General features: G+C 30.6%; 10 protein-coding genes across 10 annotated transcripts; 8 read left to right on the top strand and 2 right to left on the bottom strand.

Moving 5' to 3' along the window:
- Window positions 1-449: 449 nt before the first annotated feature.
- Window positions 450-1,280, top strand: FG379_000971 (uncharacterized protein; the record flags this gene model as incomplete). Its single annotated transcript, XM_067326397.1, has 1 exon — window positions 450-1,280. One exon carries the CDS (start codon window positions 450-452, stop codon window positions 1,278-1,280), a length of 831 nt encoding a protein of 276 aa, XP_067182787.1.
- Window positions 1,281-1,741: 461 nt separating this feature from the next.
- FG379_000972 (uncharacterized protein) lies at window positions 1,742-4,354 on the top strand (the record flags this gene model as incomplete). Its single annotated transcript, XM_067326398.1, has 1 exon — window positions 1,742-4,354. One exon carries the CDS (start codon window positions 1,742-1,744, stop codon window positions 4,352-4,354), a length of 2,613 nt encoding a protein of 870 aa, XP_067182788.1.
- A 538-nt stretch (window positions 4,355-4,892) lies between these two features.
- FG379_000973 (uncharacterized protein) lies at window positions 4,893-6,437 on the top strand (the record flags this gene model as incomplete). Its single annotated transcript, XM_067326399.1, has 1 exon — window positions 4,893-6,437. The coding sequence occupies one exon, from the start codon at window positions 4,893-4,895 to the stop codon at window positions 6,435-6,437; it is 1,545 nt and encodes a 514-aa protein (XP_067182789.1).
- A 641-nt stretch (window positions 6,438-7,078) lies between these two features.
- On the top strand, window positions 7,079-9,070 carry FG379_000974 (protein with signal peptide plus 12 transmembrane domain; the record flags this gene model as incomplete). Its single annotated transcript, XM_067326400.1, has 1 exon — window positions 7,079-9,070. The coding sequence occupies one exon, from the start codon at window positions 7,079-7,081 to the stop codon at window positions 9,068-9,070; it is 1,992 nt and encodes a 663-aa protein (XP_067182790.1).
- A 670-nt stretch (window positions 9,071-9,740) lies between these two features.
- FG379_000975 (transmembrane domain protein) lies at window positions 9,741-10,802 on the top strand (the record flags this gene model as incomplete). Its single annotated transcript, XM_067326401.1, has 1 exon — window positions 9,741-10,802. The coding sequence occupies one exon, from the start codon at window positions 9,741-9,743 to the stop codon at window positions 10,800-10,802; it is 1,062 nt and encodes a 353-aa protein (XP_067182791.1).
- A 562-nt stretch (window positions 10,803-11,364) lies between these two features.
- Window positions 11,365-12,867, top strand: FG379_000977 (TPR domain protein; the record flags this gene model as incomplete). Its single annotated transcript, XM_067326403.1, has 1 exon — window positions 11,365-12,867. The coding sequence occupies one exon, from the start codon at window positions 11,365-11,367 to the stop codon at window positions 12,865-12,867; it is 1,503 nt and encodes a 500-aa protein (XP_067182793.1).
- A 601-nt stretch (window positions 12,868-13,468) lies between these two features.
- Window positions 13,469-14,668, bottom strand: FG379_000978 (4xEZ_heat domain protein; the record flags this gene model as incomplete). The annotated part of the gene is made up of 1 exon (XM_067326404.1): window positions 13,469-14,668. The coding sequence occupies one exon, from the start codon at window positions 14,666-14,668 to the stop codon at window positions 13,469-13,471; it is 1,200 nt and encodes a 399-aa protein (XP_067182794.1).
- A 595-nt stretch (window positions 14,669-15,263) lies between these two features.
- On the top strand, window positions 15,264-16,049 carry FG379_000979 (uncharacterized protein; the record flags this gene model as incomplete). The annotated part of the gene is made up of 1 exon (XM_067326405.1): window positions 15,264-16,049. One exon carries the CDS (start codon window positions 15,264-15,266, stop codon window positions 16,047-16,049), a length of 786 nt encoding a protein of 261 aa, XP_067182795.1.
- Window positions 16,050-16,138: 89 nt separating this feature from the next.
- Window positions 16,139-18,385, bottom strand: FG379_000980 (ORC5 like AAA+ ATpase; the record flags this gene model as incomplete). Its single annotated transcript, XM_067326406.1, has 1 exon — window positions 16,139-18,385. The coding sequence occupies one exon, from the start codon at window positions 18,383-18,385 to the stop codon at window positions 16,139-16,141; it is 2,247 nt and encodes a 748-aa protein (XP_067182796.1).
- Window positions 18,386-18,948: 563 nt separating this feature from the next.
- FG379_000981 (uncharacterized protein) lies at window positions 18,949-22,053 on the top strand (the record flags this gene model as incomplete). The annotated part of the gene is made up of 1 exon (XM_067326407.1): window positions 18,949-22,053. The coding sequence occupies one exon, from the start codon at window positions 18,949-18,951 to the stop codon at window positions 22,051-22,053; it is 3,105 nt and encodes a 1,034-aa protein (XP_067182797.1).

Genomic DNA, 22,053 nt, shown 5'->3' on the forward strand with positions numbered 1-22,053 from the left:
CCTATTCCTAAATGCATTAAAGGAAAATTAATATTCTAAGTACCCATTATCCCACTATATTAACCCTCACATGCTTCCTGTAAATTAACACTTGGCGCCAAAACCTTTTTTTTGAGATCAAAATAGAAGGTAAAAAGGTTATTTTGAATGGTTATCATCTATTCAATGAAGACAGATATTTAAACTTACGTACTTTACTTTCCTATTTGTGAGTGTGAGTATTTGAGTTATACGTGTTCGTGTGGAAATTGGTGAAATAGACCATTGCTGTAGTTTGGTGTAAACAAAGGGGTTATTTTTTCAACTAAATTTAACTTTTTTTGAGGAATCAAGATAAAGTTATAGTGGTTTTTATTATAATATTCAGTAATTGAGACATTAATAAGTCTAATTTGACTAATAAAACCGTTAAAGAAGTTAATAATTAGTTTTTTTAATTAAAAGTTAAAATGGACACGACAATTTCAAGAATATTTCTGGCCTTAGAATTTCCATTTACTGGAGAGTTTTGGAAGACATATGGTGTATCATTTATATCATCTAGTGTATTTTTGATTATTTCTTGGTACTATTTGGTGGACAAGTACAGATTGGAGCCAAGTAAAATGAATTGCGTCTATCAATATATATCATCCCTATTACTATCGTTAATTTGTTGGCCTATTGTCTTTGACTTATGGTCGAAATATTTCATATTTAGGATGAACATAGAAAAGTGGTTTAACTACGAATCCTATAGCTATTCATCATATTTGCTTTCTATTTTCCTCTCTTCTTTGATATTAGATCTAATTTTCGGTGTAATATATTTCAGAAAGCACATGTTTATTTTGAACGGTTGGTTTCACCATTCAGCCTACATTATTTTTACATTGTATATATTAAAATGGAAATCCTATAATATATTTCTACTTGCTGCTCCTGAAGAAATACCGACATATTTCATCTCAATTTACGTTATTTTTCCTCAAGACTATAGAAAGTTTTCAGAGAAAATGTTCTGTATTACATTCTTTATTTTTAGAATTGCTTATCATATTGCAGGATATTCATTCCTATTTCTTTCTAAAGAGAACAGAGAAGCTACACAACTTTGGATCCCAACATCTATTACTATTTTGGCCCACTGTTATTGGTACCTTTTGTGGTTAAGAAAACACTGGAAGAGCATGTTTTGTCATAATGACATAGCTCCAAATCCAAGTGTGGAAAAGAGCAGCAATGAACACAACTGCATTGACTATTTTGACCATTATAGTAAAATCGAACAAGAACTTTAGTTTGAAGTATGCTTTAATTCTATTTACGAATTAAAAATAGTGCTTACTCAACCTCTTGAAGAAAACGAGGCTGTATCTTCTAGCACTCTAATGTCGCTGCAAAAATATGTTCGCACATTCATCCAGCATTTTTTAATTTAAGCATCGCTCTTTTTAGTTCTAATATAAAAATTAATTTTTTTTGTATCTGCTCGATCTTTATGTTTGTGCATAGCATTTTTTTTCCTAACAGAAAATCAGTTACCTATTGAAAATAAAATGTAAAGGCGGGAATCCTAAATATTTATTTTCCCATAATTATCTGCCGTGTGTGTGAGGGAAAAAAACCAGGAATAATGGATTTTTCTTTGCTTTGGAAATTTGGGTTATTTTTATACTGGTTTGATTTTGCCACTATTACTATTTTTAAGTAAGATTTACTGCAATAAATAATACGCTTTTCCGGTTTACAATGTAAAAACATGCTCTACGAAGAACTTAAAATAGAAGATTACATTGAGTTATGCAAGGAGGCAGGAAATTACAAACAGGCTATATTTTGGTGTGATGTAGGGTCTTCAATGGAGTCAGAAAACAATGAAGAGAATGATTATCACTCAATTAGTGATTTTGTAAGTTATATAGTTAATGAAGACCACCCACCAAAACTGAGTGGTAAAAAATCAATAGAATACCTGTTAGAAATGGCATCTATGTATTTATTGGATGGAAAAGAAGTATGTGTTGAATCGGTATTGAAAAGAATAGGCACTCAGGAGCTTGAAAATAACGAGAATTATTCGAATGATGAGAATAGGAACATAAAAGTAGGCCTAGCGGAGGATTTTGATTCTTATTCATTAATGGACGATAATTCTAATTACGATTCAAATTCACTTCTGTCAAAAAAACTTTTTTTGGAATCACAATACCTATATTCAATACATAAGTATGAGGAATGCCTTTCTTTAATTGAATCAAGTATCGACCTCTCAAATTTTGACACATTTACATCTTCCTCAATCCATACAATGGCGGCTGATGCCTTTTCATCAATAGGTAACATCGAATATGCTACAATGCTCTACGAAACAGCACTATATGAGTCTCACTATGCAATTGAAGCATTGGATTATCTTTTGTTGCTTCCATATTGTTCTGAGAATACAAAATATAGTCTACTAAATAATATACTAAATTCTCCAATAAACGAATTAGATAAATCGTGGTTGAGAAATTATATTCATCCGTTCATCTTGCAGTCAGAGAAAAACAATGAAGGCTCCCACTTATTTAAATCTGCATCACCTTCTTTGTCTCCAGTTAAGAAGAGGGAAAAAAGGCTTTTACCGACATCACCAATAAACGTTACAACTAGAATTTCAATAGACAACCCTGATAAAATAGCATTCAGGAACAACTATATATCTGGCGAGATTGAAAATAAAAAGACTCACCAAGACCTGATTACTATTGAGAGAATGACCAATGGAACACATACAGGACTAGGTTTAAAGTTGGTAACAATGTACATGTATAAGTTTTTGTGTTACAATAACAATTCATGTGCCTATTTACTTGGTTATAGTGTTTGGATAAAACTCTTTAAAGATGGGTATAACAGTGAACAATCCAATAATAATGTTGATGAATTTTCTCGTTTTAGTAATCAAATATTTAATGACAACTATAAAACTTTTAAATATTCAACCTCAGATTTTTGTGAATTCATAAACATGTTCTCTCTTAGTATTGTTTGCAAACTTTATAGTGAGGTTAGTATTTGTCAATCTATGCCAATCGCTGAAATGAAGGAGTACATGTATCTGCTTGAGTCATTTATTCAAATATTAAAACATTACGGAGGCGAAATTGAGACACTTAAAAAAGGTTCTATTGATGGAAGTCTGATATTTTCAAGTAAACTTTTTAACTCGAAATTATATGGAAAAAATTCCGATGAGATATGTTGTGGTGTTAATTTTAACGGAAGCAATCTTGGTAATGATTTGATTTACGAGAATGATGGAAACAACTCATCAGGAAATAACTCGTGGTACAAAAAAATGTTCCCATGCAATGTAATTGTAAGTAGTTATTTTTTTGTAAAGGGCTGTTTTCTTTTTGCATCGGCATTTAATAGAATGCATTCAAATGAAGAAAATACGATACAAACAATGAGATCTTTGCTGAGAACATCTATGTACTTCCTAAAAAGAAGTATCAATTTCAACTATCTTTTGCTTCCTGCTTACTATCTCTGGGGTAATATTTACTCTATTCTCGGCCAATGGGACGACGCCATAGTTATTCTCAGAAGAATTATTAGACTCTTTCCGTCGACTAATCTTTCAATCACATCTGCTACTTCTCTCTTACTTCAAAGAGTTCAGTTCGAAAGAGAGCTAAGAACGAATGACTTAATTTTACAATGCATTGGATGGGCAAGCAAGGGTTTAACTATAAACAAAGATAGTCCAGCAATTTACAATACTCTCGGAATCTGTGCTTACTATGAAAAAAAATATGATATAGCTATTGGATATTTTCAAAAGGCATTTTATTACCTATCTGATGAAAACTATAATCTTGAAGATATTTCAAACAAACACAACATAGTTTGTTATGGGGATGTTTGCCCTAATTACAACACCACCCTTTTCCTTTTCAACCACCTTCCCTACATTATATCAGTTAATCTCGCTCTTTCATACCTCATGGGAGGCCATTACGAAAATGCAGTCGATTGTCTTCTCATTCTTTTTTCGTCAAAAAAGTACTTTCACAAAACTATTTTTGAGCCTACAATCTTGCAATATATTTACATTGCTCTTGGTATATCCTATCATCTTCTGGGAAATTTCAGGGAAGCTATTAATTACTATGAATTGTTCCTTTCCCTACCTATTGATGATTCCATACTTAATGAAGCCGAACTTGATTCAGGCGTACCTGATTCATTTAATCTAGCAAAGACTCCAGGAAGTGATGTCGTGCAAATGTTGGTAACTAATGAACGAAGCAAATTTATTTCAAAAGTTTTCATTAAAAACATTGCTGAATTATACAATTCAATCATTCAAATTAAGACGTAGAGTAGCGAATACTGCGAAGAATATGTAACTTTTTTTCATTTTCTCAAGTATTCCTCTAAATATGAATTTTGACTGTATCCCCTCTTTTCATATCCTAAAATTATTTTCAATTATGGCTATTTATGATTTGCTAATGAACCTTGATATTCTTTTAATTTAAAATCAATTCAAGGTAATTAATTTCTAATGCTCTGGCGGGCATGCAAATCAATTTGCACATGTGGGTAACAAATACCGGTATTAAAAATTGAATATAGATTCAGTTTATTTTCGAAATTATTTTAAAAATTTAATAAAAAAGCATATAATATCTACTATTTACTAATAAACATCTTTTTTCACTACTATTTTCATGACAAAAAAAACAAATAATGCGAGAACAATGAACTGGTGTTGAAGTATTAGAAAATAGTTACAGCTTTATTATTTCTATAGAATAGTATTCATCAAATTTATACAGCGGAGTAGAAAAACTATCTGATTGAGCAAAATTGAATGAAATGTGCAAATTATATTCAATGTTGAGATAACTAATTGAATGGAAAAAAAAGACCCAAAAATAAAAGATTTAACATTTAAAAACGACTTAAAAAGAAAGAATGAAAAAAAATTTGGTTCGTTTTCACCAAATAAAGGGTATTTCAAAAGGCCAATCACGGAAAAAGATGATAAAAATGAAAATGTTGAGTCGTTAAATTATCCATTTTTATCTTTCAACTTTACAGAGACTAAATGTTATCTCGAATTAATTCTAAAAGAGTTCTCTAAACTGTTATGTAATAGGCATAGTCATCAGAAATATAAAACGGAAAGATTATATTCAGTTTTAAATGATAAAATATCCATGTCGATTGACGAATACGAAACAGACAAGAATATATTAGGCAATCATTTTTACAAAGATGAAATACTTGACAGAAATTTAGCAAAAACGAAAGTAAATTATCTTTGTATGAGTGACGACAATTTAAGAGAAGGGTCTACATTTGCAGTTAGGTATTTAACTGAATCTGGAAGAGTATGCACTGAGAGATACCATGTAATTCATTTAAGAACAATAATTAAAGAAATTATTAATGTCGCTAGGCTTAAGAAGATATCGATAATAAGTTTGGTTTGCAAACTATCAATTACTACACTTTCTTCTTATTCACCAAATATATTTTGGAATATTGTCAGAATTTTTAGTGGAAAAGTAATTACGGGTATCTCAAAACTTGTCAGCGTGTTAAGCACAAATGGATATTACTTGGATGAAGATGAAATCGATAAATTGGCCTCCATTTTATGTGAAACCAATGGCGATTTAGAGCTAAGTAAACAACTAGAAGATAAATTAAAAGAAAAAATCCCATATTTGGAAAAAATGCATATTTCTTATGTTTCAGAAATCGACTCTTTCGGGAGAGTTGTGGCAAACAATAGTGAAGGGAGCATAGACCATTCAGTTAGGTCAAATGAAACCATTGATAAAGGCCATGAAACTGTGTCTGGTTTGAGGAGATCAAATCGAATTTCTTTTGGAGTAAATAATGACAATTTGATAGTAGAAGCATGCATCGATAGCAAATATAAGTTATTTAAAGCATCAATATGTAACTACCCAGACAAATGGAAGAAAGTAATATACAAGTATTGCATATTGAACGACATAAATTCACCTATATTAATTAAAAAAGACAAGTCAAAAGGGAGGTGCGTGATAGCAGGATCTAGAATAAGAAAAGACGAATTCGTTTTAGAGTATAAGGGATATCTAATAACCAATATAAACGAAGCACAAATATTGGAGAATATATATGAAAAGGCAAATAAAGGTTGTTACATGTACTATTTCAAGTGTAATGATCACAATTACTGTATTGATGCAACCGAAGAAGGTCCCTATTTTGGTCCAGGAAGACTTATAAATCACTCTAAAAAGAATCCTAACTTAACTACAAAAATCGTTGTTATTAATGAAATACCCAGGTTATTTTTCACGTCAAAAAGGGACCTAGAGTGTGGCGAAGAATTGCTATTTGACTATGGTGATAAAGATCCCATTTCAATATTACATCACCCTTGGCTACTGGACTCGTAATTTCAAGTTGGTTTTTTTCTGTATTTTAAATAACTAATTTTCCTTTTCATAGTCATAAAACCTATTGGGAAAAGTAAGACTGTCTTACAACAATCATGTTGAAATAAATTTTAAGGACTTTTTCTCTTTTTTTCTTCAGTTATTTCTATTTTTTACTGTCGTTATGTCCCCAGTCCAACTATAAGAAATTACAAGCAGTTGGCGCTAGAATTTGTTTGCCTTGAAAACAAAAGGTAATTCAGTACGTGGCTCCGAACTTTCTGGAAAGGCTATTGTATTTACTTAGTTGTTATTGCAAGGCTTTGACTTGAATCTAAGTGCGTATTTATGTGCAGAAACGCAATAATAATACACTTTACAGATAATAATTTATATATTCAAGGATGAGCAGCTACTAAGGGATAAGCAGATATTCATTACTCTCTTTTCTTTCTTTTCTCATATATCTGAGCATATATGAATGTAATTATATGTGTTCAAATGCTGTAATTTTCTTAGTATTTTACGCTTCATTCCGACATTTAAAAACATATAGTTAAAGATAAGGATTAAAATACAGTAATTCAAGACACTGGAAAGAAAGAGGTAATTGGGTCACAGTTAAAAAAGCTATCATTGTTTAAATGGAAATTAAATACAAAATGTTTGATCAAATAGCAAGAGTAAAGGTCATTCTTGGTGGTTTTGCCTTAAACATAATACTTGGAATGTTGCATTCAATGAGCAATGCTTCAATGTATGTAGCGTCGTACATGATGTTCTCGAAAAATTCTTTCTTGAAAAAGAATCTTGTCACTCTTTCGGATGTGTCATGGGTGTATACACTTAACGTTGCATTAATTGGACTTACATTGCCTTTTGGAGGATACATAAATAGGAGACTGGGAATCAGAACTTCGTTGTACATCACAACAATGATAGTTGTAATATCAACATTTTCTGCCTATTATATAGTTTCATCTTACTACTTATTTACAATTGTTTTTGGATGTATAGTTGGAATAGCAAATGGAATATCATTCAACATCCCTCAGTATTGTGCTTATAAGTGTTGGCCAAATAACAAAGGAACAGCATCTAGCATAGTTGCGTCTGGCCTTGCACTAAGTCCAATAATATTTTCACCATTACAAACAACAATTGCAAATCCGAACAACCTATCACCTAGATTCAAAATAGGGAATTCCCTTTACTTTGACCAGGAGGAAGTTTTGTTAAAGGTTCCCAACATTTTCATAGCAATGGGAATTTTGGTTTTAGCTCTTTCAACAATAACACTATTGACTTTATTGGAACCTAAAGAGGAGATACATCAGCTAGCCGATACAGACGAAAACAACATTAGAAATGAAGAAGGTAGAATTAAATTCGAGTCAGATGACTACCTAATTAAAGAACTATGTAAAAGTGAAAGAAACATTGAAAGTGTATTTTTTAATCAAAAGGATAATGATGTAAATTATGGACAAAAAATAAATCGCAATTCTATTTCTAGTTGCAATAATGAAATATGCAATATTATTGAAGAGAATCATAACCGAAATAATACTATTCAGCCGTATATGTCATCACTGTTATATAGCAAAAATGTTATTTTTGGCAATAATGCAAATAATATTAGAAAAAATAAACTAAGCTATATGAAATTTTACATTGATATTATTGAAACTAATTCCGAAAACGGCTATTACTTCCCACCTACTTTTTCACCACACAAATACAATGATGATGAAAATTGGGGTGATGAAATATCTAAACAGCAAACAAATAACCACAGACTTTTAAATTCGAATGGAAATGTAAAAGTGAATGTGAATTCTTTGAATATTTGTGCCGATAATAACTTCTCTTGTTTAAGTTCGGATTCTTGGAATGATAAACAAGAAAACGGCGATTTTTCACTAATAACAAGCAAAACAAGAGAAGTATCAGGTGGAATTAAGGAGTATATTTATAATTTAATAAAAAACTACTCCGAATATGATGGTCAAAACAAAAATAATTCGTGTGAGATATTCATCACAATTAAATTGCTTCAAGAGAAACAATTTTGGTTGATATTTTGGTTGTTATTTTTCTTTACTCAATATGTTCATTTTATAACTTCATGGTGGAAAAATATCGGAATTATTAATATTAATATACCTGATGATACTTTGGCTATTTTTGGTACGATCGTTACTTCACTTTGTAATATTTTAGGGAGATTTTTCTTTGGTTCTTTACTGGACAAATTCAATGGTAGATTTTGTTTTATTTCGATTTCATCCTCATGCCTAATAACAATGATTCTCTTTCAATTTGTTATTAATTTTGGTTCCAGAACAATATACCTATTTGGTATTTGCACAATGTTTTTTAATTTTGGAGCTGGGTTTGTTCTTTTTCCTCCTATTGTTGCAAATCACTTTGGAGTCAAACACTATACGTTTATTTATGGAATTGTTTACATTGGCAGATCTTTTAGTGTTTTGGTTAGTTCTTTGCTCACTTCTTTTATTCTAAGAAATTTCAGCATTGAATTTTGTTCCGTTGTAGTATTAATTTTTACTGGGTTGCTATTTTTGTTATCTTTCAGATTTAAAGATGAATTTGAATTTTCCGATCCAATTTTGGAAAAAGGATTATTCTAGTTTGGTACTGGCCATTTCAGTCACTTTTTTCGTTTTTACCTTATTTTATCAATTTGGTTGGCAGTCACTAGTGAAAATGTAGTGAATATATGTTTACAAATAATCGACTGCTATTAATTTTTCATGGTTTTTACAGAGAAATGTATTTATTGTTCTAATTAACTCAATTAACGGAGGTAAAGATATGGTAAATGATTATTTTAAGAGCGAACATTGCAGAGAAAATGAACAATAAATTACAATTTTGGGTGTTAGATTATTATTTTTTAATATTTTGTGGGGGGGAAAAGATTTTTTATTGGAGTAAACATTCTAAAACATAAAGAAACAATCAATAGGAATAATTACATGCGCTTTATTTATCCTCATAGTTCCACATTTCTTTAGTCTTTAATATTTTCTTGTGCTAAGTGATACTATTCGCCGTGAAACATGTACTATTACTAGTTTACTTTTTTTAAACAATATTATACAATCTCAAATATAAACTAGTCTTTTCCCAATAGAAAATACATTTCAGAAGACTCTTTCTTACACAATTAAGTTACTTTCATAGGAAGTATACCGGCACAGTGGCACACAACGTAGGTATATGGCGGCATTTTTTTTAATCTCAGTAATAAAGGTGTAGAACAAAATATAGTTTATTATACAAAAACTAGGAACTAAAATGGAACAGAAAAGGGAGCATTACATATATGACCAGCCAGCAACATCATCGTTCTATGACAACGTAATTTCTCCACTTTGTGATCACATAGTTGATAACTACCTTCCAAAATGGTTAACACCAAACGTAATATCAACTTCGGGTCTGGTATTTGTGACTACATCGTTTTTAATATTAAATACAGTTGATATCAGAAGAGAATGCTACATTATTTCATCAATTCTTTGGTTCCTCTATGGAATATTCGATAATTTGGATGGAAAGCAGGCGAGAAAACTCGGAGTATCTTCTAATAGTGGCGAATTCCTTGACCATGCTATTGATTCATTGGTAACTTCAATGGTTGGCATATCATTTCAATTAATGCATAATAAATACTTCAATTATGATATATTGGTAGTATTATCATATCAACTGCCCTTTTATTTTGCATGTTGGTTTCATTATTCTTATGGAAAACTTATATTGGGTAATTCGATATCTAGCAAGCCGTATTTTACAGTAGATGAGCTCAATTTATTTTTTATACCATTATTTATCTTATTTGAATACATTTTACCTGGATTCTGGAGATATGACATAAAATTGCCTTATTTCAACAATATAATTATCAGGAATTGGGGTGTACCATTTAATTACTGTTGCTTTTTATATTCCATTTTCAATCAAGTATTATGTATTATTCCTTCTTTGTACAATTCATACTTAAATTCACATTATTTTATAATTCCTATTATAATTTACATATCCTTGAAAGAGTATTTTAACATCAATATTTATTTTACAATCATTCCTTTCTCGATGTTGTGTATTACGTTTATTTTCTTAAAAATATCAAAAATGATAGTTAACAAGGTACATTTATCTATTTTTATGTTAATAGCATCATCATCTATTCCTATTATATCAACTAAATTAGTATTGATATCATTTTGTTCATCACAAGACTATGCTAAACTAGGCTCATTTGCAGTATATATTGTACAATTTTCTATTTGGAGTGTTTTAATATACAAATACTCGGACTATTTAGAAAAGCAGGTAAAAAAAAAGTTAAAATAATTAATTCAAATGTACGTTTAAAAAAATAGAAAAGATTATCAATTTTGTATTTAAATTTAATTAGGTTTATATATTAAGTCACTGTTGATAATATTGCACTGTTGCTTTTTCCCTCACCTTTTTTTTACAACACCACGAAACTACTCCAAAATGTATGCCAACATGAATTCTTCAAACAATATTAATGTATATTCAATTGTCTATTCCATTTTATAACTCGAAATAAGTCATTCTTATATTTCGCTTATTACTTGCATCTATATTCTTTATTGTACACTTATGGTGCAATATATTACAGTGGCGCCACTTTTTTTTTGAAAAACAGTAATAATGTGAGAATGAAAAATAAATCTGCATTATTATTAGTTCTAACAAAAAATATTTGTTAAAAATAGGTACATAAGTCAGAACATATAGAGATATAGTTGTTTGCCCACAAAGAATTGCACTTTTTTGATTATCACATTAAAAAATAAATTATATATAAATATCTTTGATACACTGAAAAATCAAGACATTTAGATAGACAAAGCAGCTAGTTTCATAGATTTTTGCATAGAAAATGTTAAAAGGTGCAGAATTCTACACAAATTTATTGCAGGGGAAAGATGTGAGGTTGTCAACAATAAGAGAGAATGAGACAATATTGACAGAACAAGCAAGAATATTAAAAAATGAGTACGAAAGCAGGAAGAGAGAAATAGACAAAATAATCAATGACCTATGTGATGTGAGAGTAATTAAAATATATGAAAGAATAGGCAACATGATAACAACCCAAAGAAGGTTATGGAATGCATTGATAAACAATAGTGGAGTTGATAAGAGTGGTAACTTTAATGATGAAATAACAAAAGGGGAAGTAAATGAGTTAATACTAAATGAGCTAGAAGAAATAGAGAAGAATTACATAGAAAATGGAGAGTATGTGAACAAGATAGAGGAGGACTGGGACAATATAAAAAAGGTTTCAAAGGAAGGGATAAAAATATCAGAAGAAATAGACTGGAATAAGATACCGGAAGAGGAGTTAGGAAAAAGATTAAGAGGAGGCGAAGTATTTCACAGGGACGAATGGATACCTGGAAATAATAGTGGTAGAAAGCTATCCGAGATGGAGCTTAAATCACATATGAATTTTGGTGAAATGATTATGGAAGAGGGAAAGAAGGCGTACGAAAGTGGTGATTTGGAACTATCTTATACAAGATATACCCAAGGAGTTGAGTTGCTTTCTTGGGTTAGAGGTGAAAATACAGATTCTGAGAACAACAGAATTGAGATGTACAAGAGATTTCTTAAAAATCAGTCATTACTAGCATTAAAACTAGGAAAATATAATGACTCGATAGTATCTTGCAACAAGGTGCTTCAAATAGATGAATGTGATGAGAAATCACTATATAGAAGAGGCGAGAGTTATATGATGCTAGGAAGATATGAGGAGGCTAAAAAAGACTTCAGGTTCATTTGTGAGTTTGATTATTTCTCTAAGGAAGCTAAAATACAGTCTAGAAAAAAATTGGTAGACATGATTAAGAAATCGAGAATGAACAATAACTTAAGCAAAAATATTATTAATAATATAGAAGGAATAATGCTTGATAATAGAAAAGACGGTGAAGCAAAAGTTCAGGTTTCACTTAACAATTTAAAATCAAATACAAGTAATCTTTCCAGTTATAAATGCAGTAGTGATGTTAAGGAGGCTGAAAGTTTTAGAAAAGAGACAAGTCCACACTTTGACTTGGAAACGACTAAAGATATTCTGGAGGACCTAATGTTCGCATACTCATGCAGAGAATTTGAGGAGGAACTATTTAGAATGAGGAGACTGTCAGACTACGATGAAAAGAGACTAATAAGACGACTAAGAAAAGTTTTACCGGAAATAAATAAACCCATATACGAGAAGTATGGCTTGAATCTGAATGAAATGAGTTATGAGTGTGCAAGAAGGAAGGTAGAAGGGAGTGTTGCATACTGGAGGCAACAAAACAAGGATGTGTCCGAGCTATCAAAGGAAATATACAAGTATATAATGGGAGATACATTGATGGAGTGATAAAGTATCAGGAATTGAATTCAATGGGAATAAATCTTCTGTAGATTGTCCTACTTAAATGGATAATATGTCACAAACAATATGCGAGCAAAATAGTTTAAGAAAACTAAAATACAGGCAAAATGTTTCTCATATTACATGGAAGTCGGTAGGAAATGAGCATAATTAGTATCCGTCTAGAGGCCATTATTTATAGTTATAACACCTAACTATAAATATTGATATTAGACGGGTAATATTCAAAAGAAGAATTAAATTCCAGTTTCATTATATTTATGTAATAAATGCGTCAGAAAATGACTAAATAGGTATAAATGTTCTGAACTCAGATAAACTATCTATATCAACACAGAGCTAAATGTATTCAGAAGCCAAGCGTTAATTTGAAATAGTATATCATCATTGTAGAATCATATTGAATTTGTATAAGTCATTCTCAATTATTGTCTGCCTTCAAGGCATACAAACATAAATTACTGAGCTTTAGATTATAAATTAAAATAAATAGTAAAAATTATAATTACAATTACTCCATAATAAGCTAATCATGATGTCATAATAACAATAATGGAGTATTTATATGAAATATACAACAAATCAATTAAATCTCAATTTCTAGTGTACCTGTTTCATCAATAATTGTTTGTAAGCCAACAATACAAGATTCTGCGACAATAATGTCAGGGTCATTTGAAAACTTAGTTAACGTTTCAATTGCCAGTTTTCTAATTCTTTTGACATCATCCTTGTTGTAATTAAATAAATCGTCACTCTCAGTATGAGTACAAAATCTTGGATCGGTAGATCCAACTGATCCCAACGCAAAAGCAGCCTCATGTCTAACCATGGATTCTTCCATAATGTTGCCAACTACTCTAGATAAACTATCTGCTGTTGAAATAACCTGCACTTGTCCGAGAACAAAGGCGCATTCGTGTCTAAACACCGCAGATTTGTTATCATATTCCATGGCTTCTGCTATTTTGTTAGCTATATAATTTACCATTTCGTCCCCATTTTTGTATTTTAAGTTATTAGATATCAAATTACTCCTCTGATTAGAATTAATTACACCAGTAAGTATGTTTCTTAACGCAAATAAGGCTCCATATCTCTTTTCCAAGTGCATTTCACCGTTTAGTAAATCCAAAACTAGTGATTCAATCTGAGTTGTCTCGCATGATTTGTTTGGTGGCGTTGGATCTTTTGTATTAAAGGCATTAAAATCTGATATGTTATTACAATCATTACTTTCGCCTTCGAAATACAATAAATTATCATTTTCACGACCACTTTCTTCCTTTTTCATACTTTTCATCTTTAGTGAATGTTGAGCTAAATAACACGTCTCTCTAACTGCTGGAGAGTCATCATTTAGGTATTTTTCTATTATATCTATGCTACTTATATCACCTATTGCTGCTATCGCTTCTCCCGCTTCATGCCTAACCATAGGATGTTCATTGAAGTCACCTAATATATTATATAAATGATCCAAAGGACTCTTTAAACCCATTTGACCTAAAACATATAACACCTCATGACGATACAACACGCTATCCGAATAACTTAGTGATTTTATAAGTATTTCAGAAGACTCCTCATCTCCATGAAATCTTCCAAAAAACAAACATCTTATTTTACTTGATATGTCTGCTTCTCTGTTTAATAATATCTCCCTTATTTTCTCCTTCGAATATATGTTAAAAGATTGGTATTCACCTCCATCTACTGGTTTTATTGCGCAACCAGGCAACATTACCTTTGGTGTCAACTCGTTTTTACTCACTGAAACTACCATTATTACCTTTATTGTCTTATTTCTATTGTAAAGACTTAAATTTTCCAACAATTTTAAAGTATATCATTCCCTTGTGCCCATATTTACCTTTCTTCTTGCTGTTTTTGCCCTGTTATTGTCCACTACACTCTCCTTCCTCGCCTTATTTATCTAAATAACAAAGAAGGAAAATAACCACTTGAATATTTTGCCTCCGCTTTTTATAAGCTATAACTAATTCTAAACTTTATACTGGTCTTTTATTACATTATAGTCAAATAAAAATAAATAGGCGCCAAAGCCTGCCGTTATGTTTACATTAGTAATGTAGCTAAATTGCAAGACTAGGAGAGTTAATGTGAAAAAAAAGCAAATTCCTGTTTGTGTTTAAGTAATTATATATAATACACGATATAAATATTGATTCGCTAAATTTTTGAATACTTTAACGGCTTTGTTAATCAAATCCCATACTGCAACTCCACCAGGTATATTACTGTTTGTTTAATGCGAATTTAAGTTTATTTTATGCACACTAGTTTAAAATACATTTAATTGGGAGGATAAACAACAAAAGAACAACAAAGTCGTACTTGGAAGGGTGTGGTTGGGCATAATGAGGAATATAGCTAAACCGTTTTGGATGTCGCTAAGTTCAATATTCCTTTCGGAATTAGGTGATAAAACATTTTTTATTTCAGCAATACTTTCAATGAGCAATTCACCATGGATAGTGTTTGGAGGAAGTATGTTTGCTTTAACCACCATGACATTGTTTGCCTGTTTAATAGGATATGTAATTCCAAGTTTATTTACCCCGAAATATACCCACTATTTATCATGCGTATTATTTCTAATATTTGGAATAAAAGGATTAAATGAAGGTATATTCTTCATGAAAAGCGGAGATGCAAACAATGAGTTCCTAGAGGTTAAGGCAGAACTGGATAAGTCAAGAAAGAAGGAAAGTTCCACTACTGTTGATAATAAAATTGATATGATGGATTCGGGAAATATGTTGATTAATGATGTTGAATTGTGTGGAAGTAATTGTAATCAGTCTGATGTAAACGGCGATAAAATATCGAATATAAATTACTGCACTAAAAGAAAAGGAATGTTCAAGATTTTTAGAAATAAATCATTCATTCAGTCTTTCACTTTAACAGCTCTCGCTGAATGGGGAGACAGGTCCCAAATAACTACAATACTTTTATCCTCATATTACTACCCTCCCCCTGTTTTTTTTGGTTCTATACTTGGACACTTTGTATGTACTGGTCTAGCTTGCTATGCTGGTAAGTACTTGAGTAAATTCATATCTCCAAGGATGGTTACCTTATCTGGGGGAATACTGTTCCTTGCCTTCGCTTTATTCGGATTATTTGTTGGTCCTGAGTAGATAATCTTAAACTCACTACATGACGATCCAATAATTTTCTTCAAACATTTTAATTGTTCTCCTTTTTCTGTATATAAATAATTTACCTTCTACCTTGGTATTATTTCTTTAAGTAGTATACCAATGTCCATTGAAAATGTTTCTATCATTGACTCAGGAATTTGAGTCATATATAAGGCCCTTGGATCCTCCATGTTAACAAGAGATTCAACATTAGTCATTTTTGTATTGTTACAATGACTGCTATTTGATCTAAAAATATTGTTCTGCCTAAACAAAGTCATTTCAATACCCATGTTTTGCCCAATAGTTAACTCACTTATTGGTGACACATCAAATAACTGTCCTCTAACGCATCCCTTAGTTTGTACCATTTGTCCCCACTTTCCATTTACAGGTATAACAAAACCCAACCTAACTAGGTTATTTATTTGTTCAAAGAAAAGAACAGTTGGATCTACTCCGTCTGTCCCAGTTATGTGTAAAGCAATACAATCTGCAATAGCCAACCAACGTATTAGTGAAAACGGCTTATTTTCGCACTCATCACTACAACTGTTATTTATATTCGTACTTTTTATTCTTTTCTTCGATTTACTAGTCTTCAATTTGGACGCAACCAGTGTGTGAAATAATTTTTTATCATCTTTCTTGCTTATTTTTGAAGCTATATACGCTGATACAAGCAATAATTTAGAAAAATAAGACATTTCTACCCTAAATTGGTCCCTCAAAAAACTATAACACAGTGCCCTATTACTGATATTTTGTCCAGAAAGTAATTCACCTTGAAACAATTCAGGTATTACATGTGAATATATATTGGTTTTTAGTTTATTGTAGTGTCTTTTGAATCGCTTTATCAATGACATTATTAATTCATTTATATATTCACTGTAATTGTTGTCAAGACTCCTTTTACTCATCAATATTTCACCAGTTATTACCGGAAATAAAAATATGGGCCATGAGATTCTTATTTTAAATAGCAATTCCATAAAATCTGACTTTAGAAATGGATGTAATACAGTTACCATTTCTGCAACATACTCTTTCCATATTGAGTCTAACATCTTTGCTGACATATAACTTTCAATATCTTTGTTATTGCATTGATCATCAATTAATAATAATCTTATTCCTATAAATTCATCAGTTCCATTATTATCTTTTACAAATTCAATTGCCTCCTTTCTATACGACTCCTTTAGTGAATCCAACATTAACTTATATTTTTTATTATTATCTAAGCCTTCATTAGGAATTCCTAAATTAAAATCATTGATGCTTTGGTTCATTCTCGAATTTACTATAACGTCAAAACATTGTACATCATTATAGGCTGAAAACCATATTACTGGAAATGGAACATGATTGCAATAAAAGTCCTCTGGAATTCCATTATTGTCTATAAATATTACACTAAAATTAACATGTGCTTTTTTTTCCTCAGTTTTTGGAATTAATATTGTTTCTCTCAAATGTTCGTGTAATTTAATTAATGTCAATAAAAAATCTGGTCTATTCTTAGATAATGTAGTTACATCCTTTACTACCAAAAAAATGTTTCTTGTTACAAATTTCTGTCTATTTACTTCTCCCAACCCACTATCTAATTCCTCTTTGAATTTTCTTTTTTTAGCATTATTGTTTTCTTCGTCTTTCTTTTCTAAACTCAAATTTCCTTCACATTCATTTTCAGTATTATTTTGTAGTAAATATTCTCTGTATTTTTTCTTTATACGCCTTAATTCGTCAACAAACTCCTTTAATGTGTTTACGTCTACAGAAGAGTCATAACAACATTCATCTTCACCTTCTGACAAAATAAAAGGCTTTTTTTTCTTGCCAGATATTATTCCACTTTGGATTAAACTCTTCTTTATTTGTTCTACTGGCCTTACAAATAGATTATCTATCGATATTTTATGCAAAGTGTTCCCTTTAGAACTATTACTTAACCATTTTGAATATGTTCCGTCAATACAACCAAATATTGACTTGTTTTTATTTAGGAAGTCCGTTATCAATGTGTATTTTCCAGTCCCCGACATACCTAATACTTGTAAATAAGGTACTGCGTTCTCATTACTTCCTATCATATTTGCAATTTGAAATATTTCATGGAATCTTGAACTGCCATATTTTTTACATAAAGAATAGATTGTGGATTTTAATCCACCAGAGTAGTAACTTAATCCATTCTTAATCAATAATTCATTAAATTCCGATTGTGTTTTTTCCTCAGAATTTGATTCTATACTATAAAATCTTGCGTTTTCTTTGTTTGGAGTACTTGTTTCATTTATCACATTGTTTGATCTCCTTCCAGCCATCTTGTATTTCTAAGATTACGCTATTATTTGCCTTAGTTTTAATATTAAATTATTTTATTAAATTGTATTCTTCATTCAACCTTGTTTTAAGTAAATACAAAATACTTTTTTCCGCTCAATATTTTGGCATTTTTTCCTTAATCCCTACTTGATTAAATTTCAAACAAAAAATAACGAAAGTAATATTATTCTGCAACTTTAACTTACAGGCAGACAAATAAAATTCCCTTTATCCCTACTTTTCTATGGGCGTTACTTTTTCAATACTAATAAACACCGCAGAAAGAAAAACTAATTTATCTGTCCGCTAAAATAGAGTCAAAAACTTGTTTACAACTTCGAAAGTACCAAACTCCCCACCTCCTCTAAATCATCATTTAGGTTTTTTTCTCAATATGCCTAGCCTTCTATTTATTACTGATGTGTACAGCCTGTATAAATAAAAATGTTTATTAAATATAAAAATGCATGTATATATGCCTGCAAGAGGCGGTAAATATTGTAGTTGAAGAATATTGTTTAATATGAAAAAATGTCAAATAAGTAAAATATAACAATATACTATGGGAGTTAAAGGTTTGTGGGATATAGTTTCTCCTTCAGGAATAAGAGTAAAACCGGAAGGTTTAGAGGGGCAAACATTGGCTATAGATGCAAGTATTTGGTTGAAACAGTTTTTAATAGGTATAAGGGATGGTGAAGGTAACATACCTCGAGGAGCGCATCTATTGGGTTTTTTTAAACGTATATGTAAATTGCTATATTACGGGATATCTCCGGTAGTTGTCTTCGATGGAGCTCCTCCTGAGATTAAGAAAAGAACTTTAGAACAAAGAAGAATGCAACGTGAAATATCAGAAATAAATGTGAGAAGAGTAGCCAATAAATTACTGTTAAATTCAATAAGATTAAGGGTTGCAAAAGGAATAAAGAGTAAAATCATAAACCTGGAAGACAATGTTGACAATGGAGATAAGAAAAGTGAAATGCCATCAAATAATGATGATTGTAGATTCAATTTATTTTCATCGGAAAGTGACAGCGACGAAGATTATATTAGGAATGGTGACAATGAATTGGATACAAACACAAGCACGAGTTTATTCCCCGTGATGGGATTTTTGAGTGAAAGGAGAAAACTTGATGAGATGCCAGAAATAGACACAAATTTATTTAAAATGCCTATTTCAAACAATTCTAGAAATAAAAGAAAAGTAAAAAAATTGACAAATGTAGATGATTTCAGTGCTTATATGAAGAAAAACTCAGACATTGTGGACGAAAGAAGGCTTGTGAACCTACCATTAGATACGGAAATAGATCCGCAGGTGTTTGAGCAATTAAATTCAAAACTGAAATACGAAATACTAATACAACTAAGAGATGCTTGGTTGTCCTCACTAAGAATGAACGCAGTTAATACAAAGGATAACATGAATCAATTTAGCAATTCTCAAATGGAGTGTTACTTGAGATATTTGAGGATAAACCAAGAAATAGAAAAGTTAAAACTGAGAATGGCAAAAGAGTGTGAGGGTCAAATTGAGGATGGAAATGATGGAATTAACTTAAGTAGTAATTGTCAAGATTCTAATGAGGATAAAGTGGAAAAGTTTACTGAATTTGATGGAGTTGAAACAACAGAGTGCAGTAAAGTACTCGGCGCAGATGAGCTAGTAGATAATTTTGGTGAGAGCAATAAAAATATGAATACCTGTGTTATTAATGAAACAAAAGAAAAAACTGTGGGCAATTCTACACTCATGGATAAGGTATATAACTATTCAATAAGTAGATTGAATGATAATACTGAATCTAAACTATCATCTAAAAAAGACAACTGCTGTATAATACCAAGTAAATTAAACAAAAAGGAAAGAACTGAATATTTAAAAAGTACTAATTATAGCAATAAAGATGTATTTGATTCAAATCCGCTAAATACTCCATTATTTGAGTTGGAAAAACTATTTCAGATAAAAAAGTCCGATATTGAAGATAAATATAAAATTAATGTGAGTAACTCAATAGCTGATCAAGGTTTGAATCATTCAGAGAGAATTGAATTATTAAAGGAAAATGTTGACGAGTTATTCAATTTAAACAACAGTAGCGACGATAAAGTTGGTAGAAATACATATTCTTTGGATGATAATACAAATAATGCAGAAAAAGAGGAAGTGGATACCGATTGGGAGGATACGGAATGGGTAAATATGGGTCAAAGCAATGAAAAAAGTGATTTAATGGAAGTTTTTAAAAGTAAAATATTATCAAATGATATGATGTTAAATTTGGATTCAGAACTTGATAATATTTTAAGCTCAGAACCAACTAAAATCAATTATTCAAAAACGGGTGTAATTGAAAAACGTATAAAATTAGATGCGGATGAGAAAAGTGATTTTAAGACCAGTGGTGAAAAATATGACATAGTAGATAGTGAAACAGACTCTGATAAGGATGTTGAAATCCAGAGTAAGGTGGATAAAACAGATGAGAATGAGAAAAGAAAAGAACTTTATGACACAATAGATGATGAATATGACGGCAAAGACGCATTACTAATTAATAACAAGTTAATTCTAGAAAATTACAATATAGAAGCTAGTGAAAAGGAGCACAAGGTTGATGAAAATGAGATTAATGAACAAGTAGAGGTCGAAGAGGAGAAAAACAAAAAGGAAAAGCTCATTATAGATGAAATAAAAGGCACAATACAAGTGGAGAATATGTTGTTTAACGAATTTTCCGTTAACAATAATGAAATAGAGGAGTTATTGCTAGAACTGGAAAAAGAGCAAGATGAATTAAATACCCAGTATAAAAAGCAAAATGTCATTTTAAATTCAGAAATAACAAAAGAGATAAAATACCAAGTATGTATGTTATTAGAGGCATTTGGAATACCATGGATAGAGTCGCCAGGAGAAGCTGAAGCACAAGCATCACTATTGACAAAATTAAATATTTGTAATGGAGTATTGTCAGATGATTCAGATTGTTTGATATTTGGTGCAAAAAAAGTATATAGAAATTTTTTTTCAGGTACATGCACAGAAATGTATGATATAGAAAACATCAAAAAATTTCTTGGAATAAAAAGTCAAGATCAAATATACATATTAGCACTATTATTAGGGTGTGATTATACAATTGGAGTAAATGGAGTCGGTCCAGTAAACGCATTAGAAATATTAAAGGCATACCCAGAATTAGATGATATGATATTATTTAAAAATTGGTCGCTTAATAAACTGGAAGATAAAAGCTCAGAATTATTAAACGAAAGTATAGAAAGAGCAGAGTTTAAAAGAAACCATATGAATTACAGACATTCATGGGTCTTCCCAAGTGACTTTCCATGTCTAAGTGCAATAAATGCAATGAGAAATCCCAATGTAAATCACAACTTTAAACCAAAATTTGGGAATATAAAAAAAGAATCTATTGTACAAATCATGACAAACAACACAGACTTAGATACGGAAAAAGTCTCCACCATCATTGACTCTATTGTTAAGAATCAGGTAAAAACTAAAAATCAAACCAAAATATATGATTTTTTGCTAAATAACGGCAATAATGAGCAATTAATTATATCTAGGGAAGAGAAGGTAGCATCAATAGTTTCGAAAAGAATGAAAAAGGCATTATTAAAAAGGTAA

The sequence above is a fragment of the Cryptosporidium bovis genome (genome assembly GCF_009768925.1).
Source record: "Cryptosporidium bovis isolate 45015 chromosome Unknown contig_19, whole genome shotgun sequence".
Taxonomy (NCBI): Eukaryota; Apicomplexa; class Conoidasida; order Eucoccidiorida; family Cryptosporidiidae; genus Cryptosporidium; species Cryptosporidium bovis.